Raw genomic sequence first — 27,122 nt, forward strand, 5'->3', positions numbered from 1 at the left:
GGAGGAAAGGATCCACCTCCTAAACACCGAGCAGATGCAGAAAGATCAACGCCAAAGTGTCCAAAATGCAAACATATGATGAGGAAGAGGAAGAAGATCCCAATGGGAGGATACTGTAGCTTTCATTATCAGGCATTACCCGTTGGAAGCCAGGGAGAAATAATGTGTTGTCTGAGGAAGCTTTCTCTGAGATGATTGCAGTGTCTGGAGAGGAAAGCCAATAGGATAATGAATAGGTTGATCAGGTCTTTGGGGTCTTCTATCAGCAACAGGGTCTTACAGTATGAGACACATCTGGTTGAGATGATTGCACTGTATGCATAGTTGGCTCCCTGGTAGCACTGAGGGATCACTGAGGAGCCCTGGATCGTGATAAAGTCAGACAGTAAGTGCATCAGACTAAACGCTCTTCGGGGGCCATTATCAGAGTGCTTCCCTCAAATAGCAATCGTTAAAGGATTACAAGTGTCAGAAGCGTTTGTGCCAGTGGAACCTCACTCCTCCAAGTGGCCTCCGAACTCCACATCTTGCAGCGATCTGGGGCGTTTTAAAACTGTCGAGAGGTGGCCCCAGCCTCGGCAGCTCCAGTTATCATGTTTGCCCTTGTACATCACCCACAGATGTCAGGAACCCCAAAATATGAACACTTTACCGGCACCTATTGTTCCAGAAAGAGCAGTTCTACTCTACCAGATCAGTAGCACATGGCAGGGAGAACTACTGTACTATTGCTTCGTTATACGAGCCGCTGGAGTCCACCCACACACAGCAAACGAGCTAATGTGTCTTTCCTCATTCTTACAGTACCTCACAGGTTTTACACAGGATTGGCCTGTAATTGCCCATAAAGACATCCTCCATTCTACTAGGGAAAAACAAGAGTCATTTTATTTATATTATTATGGAAGATTTCTGCTCATGATTTGAATGTTTACAATGGATGTTTGGACAGAGCAAGATATCACAATTTTCTCCTGGCTCGAGAAAACTATATTTTTACAAAACATCAGGACAAGCTTTAATGGAACTGAAGTCTTACAGCCGTTCTCGTAGGTTCCACTGTCACATTTGAAGGTAGTGCCAAGGCAGTCTGTGTTGCCTTGTAGAGGCCTACCAAGACCATTTAGGAGCTCAATTACTACAAGGTTGCTGTTGTTTTACTCCTTTGGCAGCTTCACAAAATCCCACACACGTTCATTGGCGTTAGCCCTCCCTCAGAAGCAAAGAATCACGAATAGAAGGCAAAGAGCAGGGCAGGCAAGTTCATTTTACCACGATTTGTCAAATTTCTACCCTCATTAATCTTTCTGAATACTGAAAATTACTGGTTTGCCCCATAAAAAGCAACCATATCTGTGTGCATATACTCTATAAAAAAGAGTAACATATATTTGTTCATTTATTTATAAGCATCAGCTGCTTCAGATATACTAAATTAAATGCCCAAAGTATGGAGTGTTTGAAACTCGAAACAGACCATTCTTTGAGAGGTTTGGCCCTAAAGGAAGGATAGAGGATCATAAGGAGGAGATTTCAAGGTTTGCAGTGTCTGTTTCAAATCTGCTGCTTCAGTTAACTTGCTGTTAAGTGTTTTCAACAAATTAAGTGGTACTGTGGGAGATGGAGAACACAGGAAGGACAAACTGGGCAGCGAAAGAATCAGTCAGTAAACTAAACTCTCAGATTATTCCCCTGACATGTATTTTTTTGGAATGATGTGCCAGTGTAATTAATAGGAATCTTGACATGTAAAGGTCTTTTGCATGAATGATTGTGTAGAAAGATGCTAAAACTGCTAATTGTTTTCACTAAGACTTAGTGACATTTCAAATGAACGTCCAATGCTTTCTCGAAGAAGTGCAGAGTCATTCTGTCTTCTAATTTAGGACATTTATTGGGAAAAGACAGTAATTACTACTATGTAATTTGTTTCTCATGTTCTGAGTGTGTTTAGGTGCGTTTTGGCAAACTCCAAGCAGGCTGTCATGTGCCTTTTACTGAGGAGTGGCTTCCGTATGGCCACTCTACCATAAAGGCCTGATTGGTGGAGTACTGCAGAGATGGTTGTCCTTCTGGAAGGTTCTCCCATCTCCACAGAGGAACTCTGGAGCTTTGTCAGAGTGACCATCGGGTTCTTGGTCACCTTTCTGACCAAGACCCTTCTCCCCCTATCAATCAGTTTGGCCTGGCGGCCAGCTCTAGGAAGAGTTGGTTGCAAACTTCTTTCATTTAAGAATGATAGAGGCCACTGTGTTCTTGGGGACCTTCAATGCTGCAGACATTTTTTGGTACCCTTCCCCAGATCTATGCCTCGACACAATCCTGTCTCGGAGCTCTACAGACAATTCCATCGACCTCATGGCTTGGTTTTTGACATGCACTGTCAACTGTGAGACCGTATATAAACAGGTGTGTGCTTTTCCAAATCATGTCCAATCAATTGAATTTACTAAAGGTGGACTCCAATCAAGTTGTAGAAACATCTCAAGGATGATCAATGGAAACAGGATGCACCTGAGCTCAATTTCAAGTCTCATAGCAAAGGGTCTGAACACTTATATAAATAAGATATTTCTGTTTTACATTTTTTAATACATTTGCAAGAATTTCAAAAAATCTGTTTTCACTTTGTCATTATGGGGTATTGTGTGTAGATTGATGAGGAAACTTTTTTAATCAGTTTTAGAATAAGGCTGTAATGTAACAACATTTGGAACAAGTCAAGGGGTCTGAACACTTTCCCGAATGCCCTGTATGCAGAGCTCAAAACGGACTTATATTAGTATCCTGTCAAATTGGAAGCAGTAGCTCTTTCATGGCGGGGATGTTCCTCGCATGTAAACGGTTTGGTGAAATGCTCTTGGCTGAATTTGATGTGAGCTTGCAGGGCTGCGGTTGAGGAACCAGCAGGGGAGAGAGGGAGAGAAAACAACCTCTTTCTTCTTTTGTCAGAGGAGGACAAGGGGTTCCTCTCCAGCTCCTCGCTGTCTGTCATCTCTCCCTAACTGTGAACATAGCTTTGTTTTCCCACACAGCGGCTCCAGGAGGCCATTCTGGCACCCTAATCTCCATGTAGTGGACTCCTATACTCAACTATACTCTATGGGTCGTGGTCAAAAGTAGTACACAATATAACGAATAGGATGCCATTTTGGAGGCAGCCTCTGTCAAAGTACTGTACCCTCACTTTCCCAGCTCTGCCATGCCCTCTGCCTCTCTCTGTTTCTGTGTGGGAGCTATAGGCCCTGCCTGCATGAGGATGAGGAGCCGTGCCTTGGAGGGTAGATTTGTTTTGGCCAAAATGTAAATTAAATGTGTTTTAATGACTTTGTTAGCAAAACTCAGCAAAGCCATCTGGCCTCGTAGCGCCTGGTACCGCAGGGCCCTGGAGCCACTACAGACGATCCTAGTCTCTCACCCCTGTTAGCAGTCTATTCAGGAACCAGGGATGTGTGTGCTGAAAATGTATGCCAAATTCTGTCACTTCAGACAATACACTTCATTTACTAGGATGGGCATGCGTGTTAAATGTGCGGTGGAAGTCCACTAATTGGCTTGGACTGGGCTGAGACTGAGGCTAGTAAAAAAAAAATGGTTTGCGCATCATTAAAGTTATCAAAACTGCAAATCATATTGTGTAAACGGATGGACAGTATTTGCCAGTTTTCGTACTGCTCGAAGACTAACCTACTCTGACTTCATATAAAGAGGATAGCCAAGTGCTCTGCTGTTTTAACTATGGTGGCTGGGGAGCTCGTTCCACCATTCAAAGGCAGGATGGGAAAGAGGCACGGCTGGAATGGGGGATTCCCCCCAGACCCCACCGTCCGCCCCCCCACAGGGTGACCAGAGTTTGCAAGGCATGAATGGCCTGATGTTGTGAGAGGTTGGTCTGATGATGATTGCATGCAGGTTGAAGGAGTAGTTACAGTGTTTGGGGGGGGGGGGGGGGGGGTCTCTGGGGAGGTTTAGAACCTGTTTTCTCTCTAAACCACCAGAGAGAGGCACTTACTGTATTTTACTGCCGTGCCTGGCTCCACCTGATCTGCCCCTGTGCTGGCATACAGATGGCAGCCAGGCGGCCATGTTGGGTGCTGCTGTAGTGTTCTAAGCAGGGGAATCCCCAGGGTGAGAGGAGCAGATGCAAAGCACAGTTACAGAATATTCCTGTGGCTGCGGTGGATGGACACGCTAGTGCTAATGTCAGTCTGTGTGTGGAGCAGAACAGACCCCCACCCCCCCCCCACCCCCCCACCAGGCGGGTGGGAAGATGCAGTCAGAGCAGCAGGGTGTTAGTGGCTGCTATCCTGATCACCCGATAACCTTGACTTTCATCCACCGCCAGCAGCAAAGCTTGCACAACACTCAGCTCATCAGCTCAGCACAGGCTACAGGCCCAGCCAGGTAGAGAACGCTGTGGAGTGTTCCAAACCCTAACCCAACCAATCCTGTTGGGAGGCGGGAATAGAAATGACCAATCAGGGGGCTCCAGCCCCGTACAGCCTACCTCTCTGAATCATTCTCTTCTGGATGCAGCAGGCCCTACAGTGTGTTTAGAGCTTCTCCAACATCTCTCTCGTGATATATACATACTGCAGGGAGGTAGGAGAGGAGAACATTCCCCTTAGCAGACTGACAGAGCCCACCGAGCCCATTTCCCATAGCAGCGTAATCACTGCCCCCCAGTTGTACTCTATAAAAGCCAGACCTTGGAGGCATGATTAACTTAATTCCAATATTTGCTCGACTCGCCCGTGAGAAAGCTTATATAAAACTTCACCCCGTACCCCCCCCCCCCGTACCCCCCGTCCCCAGATACACCCACAGCGTGACCAGATGTCCTTCTGTAAAGAAAATAATAATAATAGTAGTGAAAAGACAAAAACACTCCTAGCTGGAACACGACTAGTTTCATTCATTGGCCCGTTAATATATATGTGAACGGGACACTTGTGCTAACATTCCTGCTTGGTCCCCAACTCCCCAGCCTCTACCTTACCCCTGTACCTCGCTGCCCCCGGAAAAGGCAGAAATATGTGTCTGCTAATAGTGTAAGGAAGGTGGAAATGTGGCCTAAGGGTCCCGAGCCAGCGTGAACCTGTGGATTTATGATGCAGCACGTAAAACACTCCACAATGCCACGCCGCAGCTGAACTCAATTTCAGGCCAGGGCTCGGGTGTTAACAAGGGTGGACAACCCATTTAGCATTGGTGTTACCACCCCTCTCTATCTGCCTGGTGGCTGTTGTTTTTATTGTCATTTTCATGGCCGTTTCCAGAGAGACATTGAGCCTCATCTATCCCACACAACCGTAACGTTACGTTGCACCTGAGCTGAGATGTTCCTCTCATATAAATATTTTATCAAGGGCATAAAAGGGGGAGGCCATTGATTCATTCCCCTCCAAGCGTTCCCCTCGCTTCCCCGCAGCAGCCCCTGGATAAGATCCCAGAGGGACCATTTCTCTACCTTGGGAAAGGATGCCAATGTTTATTTAAATATGGCCTCATCCGAGAGCCCTTATAAATCAACCTGCCCCATGATGTCATAATCAATGAGATCATCTTGCCAATGCTAGAGGTCATCTGTAGCCTGCACCTTCTCTGGTTTGGTCTGGAACATTCCTTTATATATAGGAGAAGGGGAACATGGACGGTTGGTTTGGACTGCAGGGACACATTAACCGCCACCTTTCTCCCTGAACTCGCATGAACAGAAACATAGAAGCACATACACATGCAGCGAAACTAAGCTGGCTCCATGCTGTGAAATGGGACCCTGACTTTTGAACGGCGCTGTACTCCATCATGAGGGTCATTTAACCCTCCCTACCTCCCTCCCTCCCTCCTTACAGCATTTGTGCTGCTTAGCCTCTAAGCCTTCAGCCTCCCTCCTCTGCTTTGTGTTAACCTATACAGTATGTTCCCCTCCGATGCCACCTCACCACTCTGTCTGTCTGCAGTGGCCTTGGGAGTGAACTGAAAGGGTGCAACCCGCCAAGACGTAACACAGAATGCCTTTTGACCACATCATTAGTTTATTGGGTAACAACTTACCATTTAGTTGTGATTTATGACCCAAGAGGCCTTAATCAGGCATAAATAACCTATGACAGAGAGCTACTTATTTCCTTCCAAGTGAAAAGCCCTCCATTTCATTCCCATCAGAGGGACATTAATGGATGGCTTCCCTAGGCCTCCCAGTAAGATATAAGTGCAGTACCTCCAAACAAAATAACACACACACACACACACACACACACACACACACACACACACACACACACACACACACACACACACACACACACACACACACACACACACACACACACACACACACACTGCCCCTAACACGTCTGTCTGACGCCACCAGAGAAATAAGTATAACACAAGCTGTATATTTGATCAATGCCTAAATGCCCAGGGCGCCGCATGTATATTCTCCACTTTTATACGTTTAGCCGTCGGAGGGACAGTATGTAGAGTGTAAACTTTCTCCGCGTTCAATTTTCTTGGCCTCTTCAAGTGATAGAAATGGCAGAGTTATTGTTGGAATGTGTTGAGTTGGAAAGTGATACCCCTGGGCCCTGAGTGACACTTTCAAAACAAACATGACAGTGAGAAGGGCGTTACTGCTCCACAGTGTATCTACACAACCCTAGGTCGAGGAAAAAGGGAAGAAAAGCATCAAGATGGCCGAGCCGAGTGAGCCGCGCAGGAAATGTTGGGTTTGTGCAGAACGTGTTTTGTTCAAATGAGAGGAAGTGAGATGGATGCAGTGGTGAGGCGTAACAGAGTAACTCTGCCACTGCGAGCCAAGGGAAGAGAGTAGGTCATGTTAAGTGGCCAGTGGTAATGGCAGAATAGTCAGAAGTGTGTTAGCTGAGTGCAGCGGTCAGCCGTGAGGACCCCTGGCCTGGTGCCCCAGTCAGATGAGATGTGAAGGAGTTGATGGTGATTATACTCAGCAGTCTAAACACAGACCGCCCCGGCAGGCAGGGAGGAACTGGGCCCATAATGCCCCGTGACTAGGTGTGGATTGCAATTGGATTTCCTCTCCCCTAGGACTGGTATCTTGGCTCGGTGAGGGAGGGGTGATTGGATGTGTGTGTGTGTGTGGAAGCGGGGGATAGGGTTGTTGTTAGTATGTTTACACACCACCCCATTTCCTACAGGAAACTGCCGCCCGGGCCCGCCCGTACCACACGTGCCACGTCCACTGATTCGATTAAGGAAGGGTATTCCAATAAATTCAATTTCACTCTCGATTCCAGGAAGCTTTATCCGTACACAGGGGAACCGGGCAACTTGATGGCCAAAGTTAATGTTTGAGGAGTTCACTGTGATGGAACAAGGCACGGTGTACGTAGCGTGTTGCCTTGACATTCTCTTTTGGTGTCAATGGACAAGATTCATGCACCAGCCACACAGCTCTGCATTCATCTCCCTGTGAGATAGCCGTCTCCATTGAGCTGTGTTTCGGTTAGTGTTTACCTTACATTTACATTTTAGTCATTTAGCAGACGCTCTTATCCAGAGCAACTTACAGTAGTGAGTGCATACATTTCATTTAATGCATTTTTTTTTTTTTTTTTTTTTGTACTGGCCCCCCATGGGAATTGAACCTACAACCCTGGCATTGCACACACCATGCTGGTGTTGCAAACACCATGTTCTACCAACTGAGCCACAGTGGAACACTGTGTCCTAGTGTTACATGGCTTGCCCCCACGCACCAGATATCATGGAGGCAATCTCGTCAGGGATTTTCATTTCAGGCCCGGTGATATTCAATGTTACCTTCCCTGCTGATATCTTATTTCCAATGGCCGCTGCCTCGTTCTTTTATCTCTACATGGAGTAAGTAAGAGGACTGTTCCAGCCAGAGACCCACTCCACCTCTCCTCTTCTCCTCCCTGCTGGGATCCTATTAGCTGCCCACCTGCCCGCCCTGCCCACCCCACCCCACCGCCAGAAGCACACAGGTGTGGAGACGAGAGACTGCGTCCCGAATGTCACCCCTTTCCTTACATTGTGCACTACTTTTGACCATAGCCCTATGGGACCTGGTCAAAGGTAGTGCACTGCATAGTGAATAGGGTGCCATTTGGGACGTGTACAGTGACTTAACTGTTTCCACTGAGCCCTGGGGGTACAGAGGAGAGGCCAGCCCATCTGTCGGTCTGTGTGTCTGTCTATCTTTCTGTCTGTCCGTCCGTCTGTCCATCTGTGCTCCCAGGGTGGGTTCATGAGTGCCCTCTCCTCTGTCCTTCATCCCAGCCAGCCCTACTGACAGGGCAGGCAACATACTGTACTGTAGTACCACTACGAGAACCTGAGAGACTCCTGGCTCTAGCCTCAAAACCCCACTGCCAATGCACCAACTTCAGCCAAACGGTTCTCAGTTTGCAATTGTACAGTACAAACTCCTACAAGGCTACACCTCTTTCTCCCGACCGCTTAGTAAGGACGTGTCCTGATGTCCCTCTGGGACTATTTTTAACCTATTTTTACCGTCACTAGTCATTTAAAGCTTGGCTGGGTGCAGCCGACCTTGCTTGCCTTGGGTTTGGCTTAGCGTCTGTGGTTGTGAGAGCTGTTCCAGAACAGTCAACCAGTCAGTCAGTCAGCCGGCCAGTCAGTCAGGGCTCTCAGTATATCTACAGATACTTGCGAGGGCGTCATAATTGCCACCCTTCTCCGAGGCCCACTGCTGTGTTAATGTGCTCACATCTAAACATGTGGAGAAATATTATGCCTCCCAAGGCACAGGGCCTAGAATGTAGCCTAACTCTACCTCCCTCCTGAATAAATACTTTACTCTGCCATCCATCCCATAAACAGATTAATTTATTGATTGTGTGGCTGGGGCGGGAGGACAGAGAGAGCGGGAGAGAAGCCATGGAGCTCCATCTTGTGGATGAACTGGCCTGTACAGGCTGTGTCAGTGACTTCTGTCCTCTCTCTCTCTCTCTCTCTCTCTCTCTCTCTCTCTCTTTCTCTCTCCCCTTCTCTCTCTCTCTCTCTCTCCTCTCTCTCTCTCTCTCTCTCTCTCTCTCTCTCTCTCTCTCTCTCTCTCTCTCTCTCTCTCTCTCTCTCTCTCTCTCTCTCTTTCTTTCTTTCTCTGTCTCGTTCGTTGGCTGGCTGGGTGCCTGTGTTAATGTGACACTAGACTTGTGCTGCGGAGTATCATCTTACTGTAACCCAATAGTCCGAACAATTAGCCAACGTTTCTTTGTCTAGCTTGTATCTAATCACAATGTTCTAAATTGCACTTTGTGGAGTACTATCTCACAACTTGATCGGGAAATATCTATCTAACTAGTCATGATGAATTAGAGTGATGTCTAAAGATGTTTTTATTTTGGTGTGCGGTGTGCGGTGTGCGGTGGTGGTTGAAAGACGTGAGGAAAACTTGGAGAGCGAAATTAGCAGCAAAGCCTTGTAAAACGTATTGTTGTTCTTCTCTTTCATATTAACAGGTTTTGGGCCATTATCCACGAATGGGAGCCGTCAGCTGTTTGCGTTTCTGTACAATGGCAGTAGTGCATATTGTGGTTGTGGGGAAGAGGGGAAAGGAGCAGGGGCTTATGGTTTAGCATTTTGGGGTTGTATGGCTTTGCCCCCCCCCCCCACCATGTGATAACAGAGTTGTGTACTGATTGGGGCCCCTGGGGGCCTGGCCCCATGCTCTCTCAGTCTCTCGATCTCTCTCTCTCTCCAGGTTGTTGTAGCATTTCTACTTTCCTTTCACGTTCTCTGGTTGCAATTAACGTCTTACTTTTTAGTCATTTAGCAGACGCTCTTATCCAGAGCGACTTACAGTAGTGAGTGCGTACATTTTCAATGGTTCTCAGGTTATGTTACATGTTAATGACCAGGCTGGTGGAATGGTGTTGACCCTGCTAGAATCACATGAAGGATAATTATTAAGGTGCAAGGGGAGAAACAACACAGCCTTCCTGCAGGAAACTTAACTTCTCACTGGACCTCTACTGCTGTCCTCACCTTCCTCTATGACCTTTCTAGAGATCCCCGACTCCCTCCTTTCTACCTACTCAACCCCCTCGTTCCTCTTTTTATTTCATAATTTTTTCTCTCTCTTTCGCTCACTATCTGTCTTTCGGTCTCTCTCTCCTCGCACCTCTCTCTCTCTCACCCCCCCCCCCCCCCTCGCTATCTACCTTCCTCCCTCTCTCTCCCCCTCTTTCTCTCCATATCTCTGTTATTAGATTTAGGTCTAATGCTCCTGGGCACTGTGGTCTTAGCAGCTCTAATTTCTACTAAATCATCTCTCCTCCGCACCATATGCTCTCCCAGAGAACCACCATGAATCAGAAAAGCCAGTGATTTGTGATATTACATGATGGGATATGAAGAGAATTCACTCTTGTCCATGTTGATTTTTGTCCCTGCTTGAAGGAGTGATTTTCACATTCTAATGTTCTCTCTACATACACTCTTTAGCGCCGTGGTACAATAGCATGAATATGGTTTTTAAACGGTCTGGGTAGAATTAAATAAATGTTGTTGATGGACAGTTGAGCAATGGGACGTGAATGAATGAATCACATCTATTGTATGGTTTTCTTCATTTGTCATCATCAAATATACACTGGGTGTACACAATATCTTTCCATGACACGACGACCGGTGACCAGGTGGCAGATCCCAGGCCCTGACCACCAGCGGTGATGGGGACTGCCCGGCGGCGGGTGTACTGTGCCATTCAGCTGGTGATTGGGCAAGACAAAATATTTAAGTGCCTTTGAATGGGTTATGGCAGTAGGTGCCAGGCGCACCGGTTTGTGTCAAGAACTGCAACGCTGCTGGGATTTTCACGTTCAACAGTTTCCCGTGTGTATCAAGAGTGGTCCACCACCCAAATGACATCCAGCCAACTTGACACAACTGTGGGAAGCATTGGAGTCAAGCGCGGGCCAACATCCCTGTGGAACGCTTTCGAACGCCCTGTAGAGTCCACGCCCCGAGGAATTGAGGCTGTTCTGAGGGCAAAAAGGAGGAGTGCAACTCAATATTAGGAAGGTGTTCCTAATGTTTTGTCCACTCAGCGTAGATGAATGATGTATTATTTTATTTCTTCCCGTTAAAACAATAACGCTGATCAGCCGTTTTGATTACAGCTATTAAAGCGTCCCGCATTAATCCAAACTGTATGTGTACTTACTAGTTGTAAACTAGAATCTTGAGTGAGTTCTATGAATTCATGAATTCTAAATGAGAGAAACCACAAAACGGGGATTTTCTGTGCTGTTTACCTGCACTGTGTTTCTGGATCCAAACACCTCCAATTTGGCCTGAACAGCTAACCGGTGGCTGAGTAGTTAATTGGCTGAGTGCATACAGTCCACTACTTTGCAGTAGTAGTGCACAATGTAGGGAATAGAGTGCCACTTGGGACTCAGCCTCAGTGTGAGTCAGGAAGGCCAGAGAGGGCTGCCTGGACCAGCCTGGATTCTTATCCAGTTGCCTTGACATTAGCCACTCACTGCAGCTAACGGGATTATGGTAATTATAAAGAGATTAGGGGGTTTTAGATGATGAGAAACAACCAAACAGCCCTCCCTCCCTCTATCCATCTCTCCCTCCATCCACCTGTCTTCAACAAGGAACATGATGTATTATAAGGAATGAAATATGGTCAGATATGTTGATAAATGACAGTAAGGGTGAAACGGAGCTTCTTTGAGACATTTAGTATTGGACTACACTAATTGGGATCATTGAACGATTCAGAATCGTCTCTTGGTTCTCCAACAACACACTGTGTATCACTTATAGAGATGCCCTACAATGATGAAAACACCCTTCAAAGGCTGGTAGTGTCTTTGAATCATGCCCGGCAATGGTTTCACAGGCAGGACCGCGGGAGTTGCTGAGGCATTGAGATGGTGATGGTGGCTATAGGTTTTGATGCGGCGTGTGGTCACAGTAGACAGATTGTGTCTACAGCGCGTTGGACTCAGAAAAGAACCTAATGAAATGGAATTCAAGTAATTGAACCAACATCGGTCAGTTAGTTGTTTAATAACCCCCCCTCCCCATCCCCGAAAAATGTGATGTTGGCTGGGCACTATGCTCTATATCACCATGTGTATCTGGGCTTCAGATCTGATCTGTATGGAATCAGTTAATGCGATATAGACACACACACACACTGCTCTATTAGTTCTGAGCGATTAGTGCTTTTTCAGGATGGTTTGGTTTCGGTTAGGTTATTAAAAAAGAATCACTGTTTTTGATTTCGGTTTTAAAAAAAAATATTTGCTTGATTTTAGAGCTTTTCAATTGAAGTTCCAAAGCCAAACATAGTGAATATTCAATTGCCAAAACATTGAAATAATTCCATTGTCTCTGTCAGGACCACATTGGGTTGACATCAATCGAAAAATAGGAAATTACTATGAAATTAATAAAATATTAAAGTTGTATATATTATTTAGTTTTTATTTGATGACTTTATTATTTTTCATTCCTTAAAGTCATCATCTCGTCTCTGCTCAGGAAGTATCCAAACAGCCAGACAACGTTATCTCTGTGCTCCCTATACTGTACTGTCTTCTGTCATCCTATTTAGCTAGGCTAGCCTGCCTAAACATGCTGCATAGCTGTCTGACAAAATAATTTGACTAGTTCTTCAAAGTTGCTAAGGCATACTTTCACAAACTGTCTTTATCCCTCTCTCTCTCTCTAGTTGTTGTGTTGTGTACATTCCTCTCTCATGCGGTCTGTGTGTATCTAACCTAACCTAGCAGACGGAAAAGTGTATCCATCTCTGAGCCGGATAAAACAGGCGCAATGGATTATGGTCATTGTAGTTAATGGCCACGTTTCTGCGCTGAAATAGGTTGAATATTTTCTTTGGCCCAGCGTCCTACATAGTTATTGACTTGATTTCTCTCATGAATGATTTGATTTCTCTCTAGAGAAAGCGCGTTGGACTCAAAAAATAAACAAATTAAATGGAATTCAAGTAATTGAACCAATATCGGTCAATTAGTTATTTAATAACCACCCCTCCCCCCAAAAAAGAAATGTAATGTTGGTTAATCGCTCAGCACTATGCGCTATATCACCATGTGTATCTGGGCTTCAGATCTGATCTGGCTACAATACTGTAGTGTAGTACTAATGCCTTCTGGGAGTGTTGTGGCACAAGACTCCTCACATAATCCACTATCTACACCAGGCTGTGTGTGACATGTTTGCAAACATAAAAAAGTAAATGTCGCTGATGATGTGTGGATAGAGTTAACAAAAGCACCAGCTCACAGACGCACTCACACTCACTCACATACAGTACACACCCATGCGTGTGCACGCACACGCGCAAACACACACACCACAGGAGGTTGGTGGCACCTTAATTGGGGAGAACGGGCTAGTGGTAATGGCTGGAGCGGAATAGGTGGAATGGTATCAAATACATCAAATGCATGTTTTCAATGTGTTTGATGCCATTCCTTTCGCTCTGTTCCAGTCATTATTATGAAGCGTCCTCCCCTCAGCAGCCTCCACTGACACACACACACACACACACACACACACACACACACACACACACACACACACACACACACACACACACACACACACACACACACACACACACACATACACACACAAAACATACACGACTACTATCTCTCTTCAGCCACACAATGTACTCCCCGGGAGCAGCAGCGGCAGCACCTGCACCCTCTCTCCTCTAAGTTAATTGGACCTCCAGCAGCATGGCACTTGGTCTCCGTGGCAACCCTGACCTGCAGTGAGATGGATTAGAACACAGAATTAGGAATTAGAATAATTGAATAGGATCTCTATGCATTAGAACTTCTACTGCCCTTCTTGTCTCTCTAGCCTGTCCCCCCCACCCACCAAACACACACACACACACACACACACACACACACACACACACACACACACACACACACACACACACACACACACACACACACACACACACACACACACACACACACACACACCAATACCCAATCTACTAATCTAGTCAGTATTATTTATGGGTGCTAAAGGCTCCCCAGATGCATATAAAGAGAAAACCACGGTGTCAGCTGTTTCACCAGCCCTCCCCTCCCCGTCCCTCCCCTCCCACTTATCTAAAGAGCCCTTCAATCCCATTATCTGATTAGCAAAGCCATCTTATCCTCACATGTTCCCCTTTTAGTGGGGTAAGGGGTTCACTCCTTCTCCATTGGGTGGCCAAGTGCGATGGTGTCAGCCATGTTGTGTCTACCCCTCCCAGATGCCTATGCAGGGGCATCTCTCCAATCACTTTGGTGTAACAGACAAACAGATCTGCTGTCCTCATGCGGTCTCGTCATCCCTTACAACTGACAATTTATTGCAACTATAAATGTTCCTGAAAGCCTGATCTATCGTAAACCCTCCGTCCCGAAGAAGAAGATGAAGTAGAAAGAGAATTAATGCAAAGGGCACACAAGAAATTAAAGTAAATTAACCAATAACAAATGACCCAGTGTGCCCAACCTCTCCAACTATTTCTCTCTTTTTTTCTCTCTAGTAATTCAACTAAATTTGTTTCGTTTTTTGGAACCAGAGCCAAAAAGGCTTTTATAACTATAAAGGGTTTGGATCAGGATAAATCACATTAAGCTATCCAATTTAATTAAAGTATCAACTAAACATAATAGATACTTACAAGGGGGAAAAGCTATTTCCATTTATAATTTCCATTTACCCGCTCTTTCTTGGGAGCCAGCAAAGGAATGTGAAATCTTAAGCAGAGAGCTTGGAGCACCCAAGGGAGTGTTTGAGACCATTTACGATGATTTAGAAGCTTCCTATTTTTCAAAAATTATGCGTCAGAAAAAATGCGGGATGGAGGAACGACGGTGGCGGTGTAATGAACTGAATAGCTGTCCCACTTTAGCCTGCGTCAGCTCTCAGCCAGGATGATCAATAGTGGAATATTTTTATTCATAAAGCAGCGAGTTAATTAAATCAAGGAGTCTTTGGGGTAGATGTAAGACACTAAGCAAGGGCAGAGGAGTTAAACGGCTGGAGCTGAATACAAAGCCGAGGACAGAGGCCTGCCAAGGATGATCAGCCGGCACGGATGCCCCAACTTTCATGTCCTTTGCTTTATCTCTCTCTCTCTCTCTCTCTGTCACAAACACACACACAACCACACACACCTGCACTCACAATCTTGTTCTTTAATTAACCCAATTCAACATCGCTAGTAGAATCCCAATAGCCTGTGTTGTCATTGTCGTCACTGCAGTGGAGGGTTAAGTATGGAGGGCGAACATTTTTTAACTACAAGTACGGTACATGTACTTTACATTTTGCATGCATATGACTCCTTCCATCCTTCCCATCCCTTTGTGCTTATAATACAGCCTCAAACGTATCCTAATCTTCTTTAGATGTCAGCCAGGAGATAGTGACAATCAAGCTCTCTATTCCTTCTGCCAGACATGCCAACCTCGAGACCAAATCTGCAGCAGCGGGAAAAGAGACATTCAGTAATGTGATGGTCCAGCTAGATGTTAGTTATGAGGCACAGATCGACGTACCCAAACCCAGTGGGTCGTGTGGTTCCTGCCTGGGACTTTGCCATCTCTAAACTATGAGGCCCCCTTCTGTTTAAGAGACAGAATTCAGCGTAAAAGTAAAGTGGGAAACCACAATCCAAGCCGAATGACTGGATAGACTAGAGAGTGAATGGGCTGATCGGGTCTTCCAGGCTTGTGTCTTTGTGTGAAAGACGGATGTCCAGACCCGAGCTCCATGGTGAAACTAAGAGGCATCCATCTGACCATAGTAGCTCCCCGTCACACAGTCCATCCACCCTTCCGCCTGCCCGCCCCATCCTATCATCCCCGTGAAAACGCTCCTTCATGCTCCAACCTAATTAAGAGCTACTGTCGTCCTGAAAGCCAATTAGACTTTAAAGCCTTTGGAGGAGGGGAGAAATCCATAGCATTTTAATTTGTCTCCATTTTTCAAAAGTGGCTGTAAACCAATACCGATACTTCCCAGTCGTTTGCTGCAGTCAGAGCACACTACTGCAGCATCCAGAGAATACACTACTCCTCTCTCTACCCCATCATCGCCATTACCCTGGTTGTAAAACACTGAAATATGAGCCACCCACTGTTCAATATGTATTATACTCTTTATATATCTATATTGAATAATTTTACATCTCCCCAGAGGGAGAGAGAGAGAGAGAGAGAGCCTGCCTCTTATAACAGAAGAAAATGGGGATTGTGACACAAGAGAGCACACCTCATTGGCGATAGTACCCTAATGGAGACGGACCTGGCGGAGCCCTCAGTTGCACGGAGTCAGCCGATTCAGCCGTTGAAGACGTCTCGGGTTTCATAAAACAAAAACGCTCCCCCATCCCCAGCCCCTCTGGGGTCCTCTCTCTACCCCGTTATTGCTGGGGTTTTTTTTTCTCTAATGAAAGAAATGAAAGAAAACTGAAATGTGCATCTCATAAGTCAGGCAGCATCGTTGGGTCTGAGGGGAGCGGCGGCCTGGCAGGCGCCTAGACGCTGTCTTAACCCTGTCAGCTCTCGCTAGTGCCAGCCACCGGTAATGTGTCCCGACATCATGGATATGTGAAATCAAACAAATATGCCTCACTGATACATATACGCTCCCTGCCCCAATCAACCTGGGGCCAAACGGGCCTGCATGGGTTACATACACTGAGTGTACAAAACATTAGGAACATGATATGACACAGACTGACCAGGTGAATCCAGGTGAAAGCTATGATCCCTTATTGATGTCACCTGTTAAATCCACTTCAATCAGTGTAGATGAAGGGGAGGAGACAGGTTAATTTGAGACATTGATTGTGTATATGTGCCATTCAGAGGGGGGGATGGGCAAGATAAAATATTTAAGTGCCTTTGAACGGGGTATGGCAGTAGGTGCCAGGTGCACCGGTTTGAGTGTGTCAAGAACTGCAACGCTGCTGGGTTTTTCACGCTCAACAGTTTCCCGCATCTATCACCCAAAAGACTTCCAGCCAACTTGACACGACTGTGGGAAGCATTGGAGTCAACATGGGCCAGCATCCCAGTGGAAAGCTTTCGGCGCCATGTCGAGTCCACGCCCCGACGAACTGAGGCTGTTCTGAGAGCAAAGGCGGGTGCAACTCAATATTAGGGTGGTGTTCCTAATGTTTTGTACACTCAGCGTATGCAATCACATAATGGCTTCTCGTGTTACGGAGCTCAGGGTTTGTGTTTCCCTGACAGGAAAGAGGGGTGACGGAGGACACCAGTCAGAGTGTTGTGATAAACACTAACGAGCCCTGCAGTGTCTTCCACTCCATTCCATTCCCCGCCACTCTAGGTTCACATGTTGAACTGTCTGTCCTCCCTGGAGCTGGGTGTATATGGGAGGAGGGGGTAAATGTAATATAAAAGCAATGGGGGTTGACCTGGTTAGTGTCATTTATTTCAAATGAATAATGTAATCTAATATCAGAGACAGAAATAGCTGGGAGGGAGCCTTTGGTCTCAATCCTCATCTCCCATCTTTCCCTCCTCCTGCTACACTGGTACAGTAGGTCACTGCGTGTATCCCAAATTATTTTCTTTTTACCAGAGCGGGAAAGATACGGGAAATAGGGTGCCATTTGGGACGTTGCCACTAGCCGTGCCCAGGGAGGGGGTCTGGGCCTGGACTGGATTAGTATGGGCCTGGACTGGATTGGTCTGGGGCCTGCTGGCGTGGGGTGGCGGTGGTGGGCTGGATTGGGATGTGGATGTTGTTTGTGTGGCTTGTAGGCAACAGAAAGCTACTGACGAGCCGAGCTGGAAATGAAATTTGGCATGCAGATAATCGCCCTGCCGAGAGCAACAAGCCCTAGATAGCACACCCCCTCCTGTTCTGTTCTGTTTGATAGGTACCCTAGATAGGCAGGTAGCAGACCAGTCAGCGGTATAGAATCAACAACTGGGTGTATATATCCTCTCTTTATGGCAGCATGCTGTTAATAAGGGTTATGAAGAGGGACATATGTCTGTTTTGACTACGGTAGTAAATAATATGATTGGGACGATCGTGTTGATGATGGTTGAGGTTTTGAGCTGTTTTTCCACTTTCCATGTATTTCAATTTCAATGGAAATGGGGCTTTTCCTCATCTCACTGTCCCCTCTTTCACTTTCCCTCTCATCTTCAGTGAAGGGAGAGGCCGCGATAACTCGAAATAGAAAGCGAATTGTGTTGCCATGCCATTCATTATTTTTCAGCGTCTGTTGAGAAAATTGAATTGAATAAACGTGGATCACGTTTACCAGTAAATCCCAAACGTCTTCCTCTCTTTGTGTTTGTGCAGTGTGTATGCGTGCGTGTGTTTGCCCGCTACGAGGACGGCTCCTCCTTGCAGCGTGCGTAAGATATCCTTGAGTGTGTTGCTAGGCTTTTATCAGTAATATGTTTTTGTGCTGCCAGCTTGTCTGGACATGTGAGGCTTTAATGGAATCAATAGGAGATTTATAGCAGCCATCCTGTGAGTCAGAAAGAGGAGGGTGAAAGGAAAATAAAGTTAATGAAATTTGCAAGCAGATTGTCAGTGTCAGGAGACTGATGCACTCCCTCTCTCCTCCCCCACTCCAAAATGTGTGCGCGTGCGCACGCGCGCGTGTTTGCGCGTGTTTTTTGGGGATGAGTGTGTTCTGTTTGTTCTGTGTGTGTTTGCGTGTGTTTCCGCGTGCGTGTGTGTTCGAGTGGGTGGGCAGTGTGGATATTACACTGTTTGTTGTCTGTGTGTCCTTTTAACTCTGAGGCGGGAAGCCAATTTCAGCCAGATGATAGTATCGTCTCTTTGAAGGTGGAGATCTGACTCACCTAAAATAACATGAGACACTGAGGATACAGACAAAGGATCCATACACCATGTAACAAAGCTACATGTCCTGCCAAGAGCACTGTGTAATGTGCTGCTCAACAAGGGTTGGTGGGCAGATGTTTATCACAGATTATTAACAGGAGATTAAGTAGGCGAGGTCTATATCTGCTCAACAGATGGCAGAACATGTAACATGTTATTGTATTACGTTCATTACAGATCTTCTCCTCGATATGATTTACATCATACATGTTGCTGTGGTGTTTTGGGGGGGGAGAACGTATGGTGCCCTCCAATGTTGTGGCAGACGCTCCATTTATGTGGCAGCATATTGTTTGATTGTGCGTCCGCATCCAATCCACCTCGCGCGTGTGCGTCGGCGTGAGGGTTTGAGGTGGCTCAAAACCGCAGAGAGAGAGAGAGAGAGGACTGTATTTCATAACGGTTCTTATTTAGCTTGGATGATTTCATTTTTTTTTTCTTCTGTAGGATGGAGAAAACACAGCCGAGTAAACAAAACAAGAAAACATTTATTAAAACCGGGAAAAGCCGTAGGCGCTCACTCTCTGTCGCGCATAGAGGACATAATGGACCTGAGGCCCGCCATTCATGAAAAATGTAAACAAAACAGACTAAAAGAAGAATCAAAAATGGGAGAAAGAAAATACAAAATAAAGTATTCTTTATCCGTTTTGCATCTATGTCATCGACGTCAGAGTGAGAGCAATGGGTAAAGCAGTCGGAAAGAAAAATACATTCTTACCCAATGTGTCGGAGGTATAAACACAAACTACATTTTCCGTCTGTGCTGCATGTTAAAGTAGCGTATTATGAGTTACGCTCGTTCAAATGTTTGCCTTCTTTGTACATCGCAGTTTGAGTCAAAGATACACAAAACCCCATGCTGTTTAGATCAACTCAAGGAGGTACTGGGGATTTGTGCATCTCTTTTCAAACAAAGGCCCTGGCCAAAGAATGCAAGGCTATTGAAAACGTCAGGAACAATAAAGCTGGACTCAGGTTGAAGCTGCATATTAGAACACACTAATTAAGATTTCTGGCACTAATAAAACTTGATTGGGCTCCCATTTAATAACATACACCCAATTGTATTTGAAGGTGTGGGGGGGGGGGTACCCAATTAATGGTGTTGTTATAATATCCTGAGAGGAAATTGCTGGCAATACTCTGGTTAATTCATAATTATAGGCTGCAAGAAGGAAGAAGGAGAGAGGTTAGGTTAGGCCGACCATTGTGTTTGGAGTCAACTTATTGATCCTGCTGAGTGAGTGAGCTGAGTGAGTGAGTGAGTGAGTGAGTGAGTGAGTGAGTGAGTGAGTGAGTGAGTGACTGAGTGAGTGAGTGAGTGAGTGAGTGAGTGAGTGAGGAGAGAGAGAGAGAGAATGGGCTGGCAGAATTCCACAGTATATTTGGATCCTTGCCTGATTATTTACCGCTGGAATTGGTTGTAACAAGGTCAGTGGGGTTAAGCTGGGGGTGAAGGAAATGCGCACCTGTTCAGGCGAGGTGCTGGCGGGCGGAGTAGAACACTTGAAAAAGACAAGGAGAGCCGCACACTCTAGGAGCTCAGATGCAATAATTGAATAACCTAATAACCAATATTTCAACAGACAAGCTCTCTTCATCAGGGTATAATGACAAACACGGCCAGTCACTAGTTTTTATAGTATCAAAGGACACACACAGGTGTCTGTAATCATATCATAGGTTCATTTACAGATATAAATAGAACATACAAAAAAACGTAAATGGATAGCATACGATCATAGATACAATTTGGCTATATAGGTCTACGAACATCTACAATAGCAAAATCACAATTATTACAAGAATGGCTTCATGTCAAAGTCTACGTTGAGACTGAAGGGAGCAGGGGTCTTTAAATGAAAGATCCAGGCAGCCTCTCGTTTCAACAATAAATCGCTGAGGTCACCCCCTCTCCTACGGAGGGTGACGTGTTCGATGCCGATATAACGTGAGGACGAAATCGATGTGGTTCGCTTCCAAAAAAAGTGGGTACCGTACGTCGAGTTTTTGCACCTAATGGTGCCGCGACGCTCCGAGATTCCTACTTTTCATTCGCGCCTCGTTTTACCCACATCATTTTTACCCACAAGGACACGTTGTAAGATAAATAACTGCCTTAGTGTAGCAGTCGGGTTAAGCCCACCGGTGGTCTCTCTCTGTTATGTGGAGCAGACATGACTTGGAGACAGACACCCTGATTATCCCCTCAGATATTCCATATCTCATTTGTTTCCTCCCTGCCCAGTAATTGCATTCTGCCTTTCAAAATGATGTTTGCCGACAAGCATCTACAAACAAACAAGCTTAATAAAGTTAAGCGAAACCATTGTGACATGTCCAAAATCATTTGGCTCATAACCGAATGCATAGAGGGAGAAAGAAAACTGTCAGGGTAGTAATGTGCTGCCATGTCTTAGTTTGTGAGTGTTCTTTTTTTTCTATCATGTGTTCTCAAGTTACTCAAACCCAATGTGATTGCTTCATTTCTCCTGGAGAATAATGGAACCCTATTGAAGGGCTCTACTTGAGTTCAAAATGTTGAAATGTTTTACATTAAAAACGTACACACACATATGTAGCCCCAACACACATGCACACACACACAAACACACATAAGAGGGAGAGAGAGGGGGATCTGAGAGGGCAGAAAGAGAGGGAAGGGAAGATATGACGTTTATGGTTTGTAGAACAATTTGATTTTGGACTTCAAAGGGATGGCTATCATTACTCCTCAGCAGAATGCCGGAGCCCCAGAATGCTCCAGAATGCCCATATGTTCTTAAGCGCTTCGCCTCTCTGAAATGTGAGTTGGGCCTTCAAACAACCCCCTAACATTTCATCTTTGTCTTTATCTTGTGCTCCCCAGAGACCTCAGTGAGAACCAGATCCAGGCGGTTCCTCGTAAGGCTTTCCGTGGGATCACAACTGTCAAAAACCTGTAAGTAGCCACACTCCGTCCTCCTCTATCTTCCGTATATAGAAAGCACTTTAACGAGCACCTGGCGCGGCTTCTCTGTGAAAAACAAGTGTGGAAAAAGTTCTTTGTCAGAAGCAGATGGGTTCAGGTCTGTTGGAACAGTTATCGAGTCTCCCGTCCGATCATTAATTCATTCATTCCTTCGTCCATTCATTTATTCATGCTTTAATTCACGAGATTCTAATAAATAACACCACAATTAATACACTGACAAATGTATTCATCCTGCTTAGGGAATTACAACCCAGGTTGTCATCAAGCCACAGTAAGATGGCCTTGTATTTTAATTTCGTTGACAGGATTCCCCCACATGGTTACTTCAGTTTAGTATTAGTGGTGAGATGCTGCTTCTGATTTGCATGGAGTCTGATGATATTATGATTGTACGCCAACGTACGCTTCCCCACACATGTTGCTGGGTGATGGTTTTGGGCAGAATATCAGAGAGAAAGAGAAAGCAATTCCCAGCCAATGGCCGCCATTCGTCGCCCAGAACAATAAACATTGCATTCCCCCAAAACTCAGTCCCAAATCAGCCAATCAGAGGAGGGCTTATCGATGATTCACTGCAATTAATAGGGAGGCGTGTTGTTGAGTTTAGGCTTAATGGGCCGACCACTGTGTTTGGAGTTAAGGATCACCGCTTGTATGAAAATCAGTCTGATTCGGTCTGTTCCTTTTCCCAGGGTTGGGTTGTAAGTCAGTCTTGGTGGTTCTGGGTGGTTCTGGGTGGTTTCCTCCACTATCCGATCATCATCATCATCCACTTTCTCTTTCACGTGATAGACTGCATCCCAACAGGCACCATATTCCCAATAGTGCACTACTTTTGACCAGAGCCCTATGGGGGAATAGGGTGCCTTTTTTTGGAAACCTGGCTTGTCTTTCTATATAAACTCCCTCTCGGTGTTGCCGGCTGAACTGAGGTGCCTTTTTGAACCAGACCTTTTGGTTATCTTTATGAGAATGCAGCTGCATGTTGTTTTAAAGACTGACAGGAACCCACTCAGGTCCCCCCCATCTAGAAGAGAGAGAGAGAGAGAGAGAGAGAGAGAGAGAGCAAGAGAGAGGAGAGAGAAGAGAGAATAAAGGACAGACCGGAGTCAGCTGGCCTCCATTACCTACCAGATCTCCTGTCCTGTCCCTGCCTGTGGCGCTATAGATCATCTGCAATCCACCAAATAAACAGAGCCACACAATGCTTTCTATTCCGAAAGCGAGTGTGATAAAGTAAGGCATCTCCTTTAAGGACATGAGTCAGAGAGGTTCATGTTATGCACTGCGCTGCGTGGAGGAGCGACAGTCAGCCAGGTTGGCTTTAAAGCTCGGGGCAGAGTAATTGTGTTTGAAAATAAGTGGAGTGCCTGTCTGTTTGTGTTAGGGCACCGCTGCCACTCAATGAGGCTCCCCTCCACCGCCCTCTGCCCCTCCCCATCTCAGATTCAGTTAACAGGGTGTCACTCACAGCTCCCTCCCCCCACTCTGACCCTGGCCAGATGAGACCACCCACCCCCCCCCCCTCTCTCTCTCCTCACTCATCTCCACAGGTCAACGTGTGTGAGAGGTGCCCCTCCATCTCCCTGTGTTTCCCTCCCAACCCAAAAAAACACACTCAGTTCCCTCAAACGGTTGATGAATGGAGAGCGAGCTGCTCATTACTCATCAAAGAGAGAGAGCGAGAGAGAGAGCGAGAGAGAGAGAGAGAGAGAGAGAGAGAGAGAGAGAGAGAGAGAGAGGAGTGAAAGAGAAGAGTAAAAGAGAAAGGAGAGAGGGACGGGCAATCACAGCAGCCTCGTCGCCGGGTTGGAGCGTTTAGCACAGTTCTTCAGCTGTTTGCAGAGCACACAGGAGACAGGGAGGAAGGGAGACAGGGAGGAAGGGAGACAGTGACTGGTTGCCTGAGACTCTTTAGTAACCCCCATCCGTCCCCCCCGTCCCCCCCTCCCCATCCTCCTCAGGCACCTCCACCCCAGCCCCAGCACAGCAAGGTGACTCCTGATTTAATTGCCGAAACAGTCCAACCCTCCATTTTCCTCCCAAAGAAAAACCCTGACAGGTACCAGTTGGCCCGTGCATTGATTTTCTCATATGCTCTCCCCTCTTTCTCCTAATGCCCTCCTTTTGTACTGCGCTACAGAAGTAGGGACACACCGCTCTCCCCACACTCGTAATCCCAACCCTGATATCCTGGAGAAAGCTTTATTGGCTACTGAAAACTGGAGTGGCATTAATTTCACTCAGCTATCAGATTGCCTTTCTTTTCCGTTTTTTTAAACTGCCAAGAAACTGGCACAGGTTGCTATTCTAATCTGCTCTCTCAACAAATGAGACAAATTTGTCACAACTCTGTATATGTCAGAGCAGACAGGATCTTTATCTGGGGTTTCTGGGCCTGCCGCCCTTGGCTGGCTTCAGTTAAGTGTCAGCTCCACACACACACACACACGCTGCTGACTGACTACCGTATCTGTCTATCGTACGCACAATCGGCCAATCCACAGTGTTGTCCATCAGCAACAAAACGGCTGCCCACTGTTGGTCTTATAAGGTTATCTGCACATAACATAGACATTATGTTGCGATAGTGGCAGTATAGAGAGTTCTGCCAGCCAGCAAACCAAACCTCCACTGGGCTAGGCTGACAGTGAGTTATTGGCCATATATGAGACCAGTGCATTGACATCCCTCTGGTTCTAAACACTGCGGCCTCACTCATGCTATATCAACTAAATGCAAGGTGTGATTGAGAGTCCAGTTCTGCACCTGGTTGGGAAAACAATGCATGTGCATAACTCATAACCCCTCCCACCTTCCACCTCTGTCTTTCACTCCATGTTCCCCTACCCAGAATGCTGTGTCCGCAGCTCGCCGACTGCTTCTGGCGCAGCTTACCTGACCGCGCCACCACACGGCACTATAAGCGCCGCGGGCACAATGTACCGCTGTACCCAGGCCTCTGCCCACTGAACCACACTACGAAAACCAACGCACAGCTGCAACGCACAGCTCCTAGGCTACTGGGCTCTCACGTACAGAAGGGTTCTGCAGTGTCCCCTTTGTCCATGTACACACAGTATTAGTAGAGAGAGTCTTTAGGCCTTGTGTCCACGTCCATCCACAGAAGGACACTGGCTAGCCACTGTCTGTACTGCCCTCTAGCTGTGCTAATCAGGACACGGTAGCTAGCTGTAGACTGGCTGTGTGATTTATCTCCATTTTATCCATCCCTTCCTCCTGAAGCCCTTCAGTCTCTCCGTCACCCCAGCCCAGTGACAGCGGAGTCGCCTCTGTACGGCTGTGTCCCGAGTGGCACCCTATTCCCTGAACTATATAGCGAATAGGGTGCCATTTTGGGACGCCGACCCTGTCTGTTAGGGACTCCAGCTCCGGGCACCCGCGCTCCACCGCGCTCCCCGCTCCCTCCACCACAGAGACGGATCCTCTCATTCACTTCATGTTGTCTTAGCTGATGAACGTCGATCAACCGAGTCCCCAAATTAATTGGGAGGTTTGCGGCTGCTGGTTTAGCATCCTGCTCCATCCTTCCCCGTGACAGATTAATAGGGCTGGTCTGAGTGGGTCGGTACTGTTAAGGACTGCTCCCCTCTCCCTTTTTCTCCACTCTCTACCCTCTCTTTCCCTCTCTCTCTCTACTCTCTCTCTCTCTCTCTCTCTCTGTATCTCTCTCTCTGTATCTCTTTCTCTCTCTCTCTCTGTATCTCTCTGTATCTCTCTACTTTCTCACCTCTCTCTCTCTCTCTCTCTGTATCTCACCTCTCTCTCTCTCTCTCTCTCTCTCTCTCTCTCTCTCTCTCTCTCTCTCTCTCCTCTTTTCATACTCCTCCATATGGGGCTGGGAATTCAGAAGCATCAAACTGCCAATGCTGCTTATGACTGGGATGATTAAAGGCCAACATAATTAGATGGAAGGAAACAAAATGTGGGACTCTCATTCCCCCCACATAACACCCATTACACATACACACGTAATGTGTACGCACACACACGCGCACACACACACACACACACACACACACACACACACACACACACACACACACACACCAGCTATCCTCCCGCCCTATACTGTACATGGGATTGATAGTGGGCCTGCGATCCCTCGAAGGGAGCCAAGTGCACTCAGCTGTCAGACAACAGAAATAATCTCTCATGATATTATGATTGTTTAGAGCCTAGAGAGTGCAAGCTGAGCAGAGCCAGGCATTGTACTCAGTACGTCTTCAAGATGTTTCCTAAAATGGAAACTGGAGATAAAGGGTCGAAACAACAACAAAAGCTTTGATCATGGTATCCTCCTCCCGTAGGTTTGTCAGGTTTCACACGATAGAAGGCACAGTGATGCCGAAACGTTGGTGTTTTACCCAGTAAATGACTCCAAGTTTATAGTGTGCGACTCTCTTTATTTATTTATACAGTTCACATGATACTCATTTACTAATTATGAAATGATTTCAAAGACATTTTATCATGAAGTTAGATTAAGCTTGACAAGCATGCTTCCAATACGTCATTTGTATGTACTGCGCCATAACATTGCTTGTTTCCATCCTACACAGATGGTCGTTTTCATTATGGATATTTCACTGGGAATGTGTTATACCCAAGTGTGAAGGAATAATCTCATAGGAGGCGTCAACCCACAATCTGTCGGCAGACATTGTAATTCAACATGTTACCTATTTCATTTCCTCTCTGGGGGGAACGCTTTCCAAATGGATGTATTGTCTCCTCAGCTAAGAGATAAGGACCAGACAGGAAACAGATGCTTTACTAGAGGAGAGTCAAGGGAAGAGAAGAAAAGAAAAGATAGAAAGCAAAGTAAAAAGGATTAGGGATGGAGAGATGGGGAAGAGAAGGAGATGGGTCTAGGAAGAGGAGATTAGAGGAGGGAGATATGGTATTTTTTATAGCCTAGAGCAGAAGATGTATAGGCTGTGTCCGTAACAGGTTAAATGTCACAGAAGCTTTTTGGAGTCTGGATAAATGGTCTGGGAGAGCGTTCTAAATGTCTGCCCTTTGTGGTGCCTTGTCTTCCATCCATCTCCTTTTTGGGGGGCAGAGAGAGGAGAGAGGAAGGGTGGAGAGATGGGGGTTGGGGGGGGGGGGGGGAACTGCATACTTAGGCCTGCAAATTAAAGTAAAAGGAAAAGAAGGAAGAGGAATGAGTGCTCTGAGCATTGGGAGT

The 27,122-nt window shown here is 46.3% G+C and overlaps 1 protein-coding gene across 1 annotated transcript in view; it reads left to right on the top strand.

The window, feature by feature from the left end:
- LOC106604933 (slit homolog 2 protein) overlaps window positions 1–27,122 on the top strand; it is a 197,614-nt gene that overhangs the window by 100,722 nt on the left and 69,770 nt on the right. The window contains 1 exon segment of the mRNA XM_082974923.1: window positions 21,806–21,877. Within this exon segment, the coding sequence (XP_082831049.1) occupies window positions 21,806–21,877 (72 nt within the window).

The sequence above is a fragment of the Salmo salar genome, chromosome 05 (genome assembly GCF_965601325.2).
Source record: "Salmo salar chromosome 05, fSalSal1, whole genome shotgun sequence".
Lineage (NCBI taxonomy): Eukaryota > Metazoa > Chordata > Actinopteri > Salmoniformes > Salmonidae > Salmo > Salmo salar.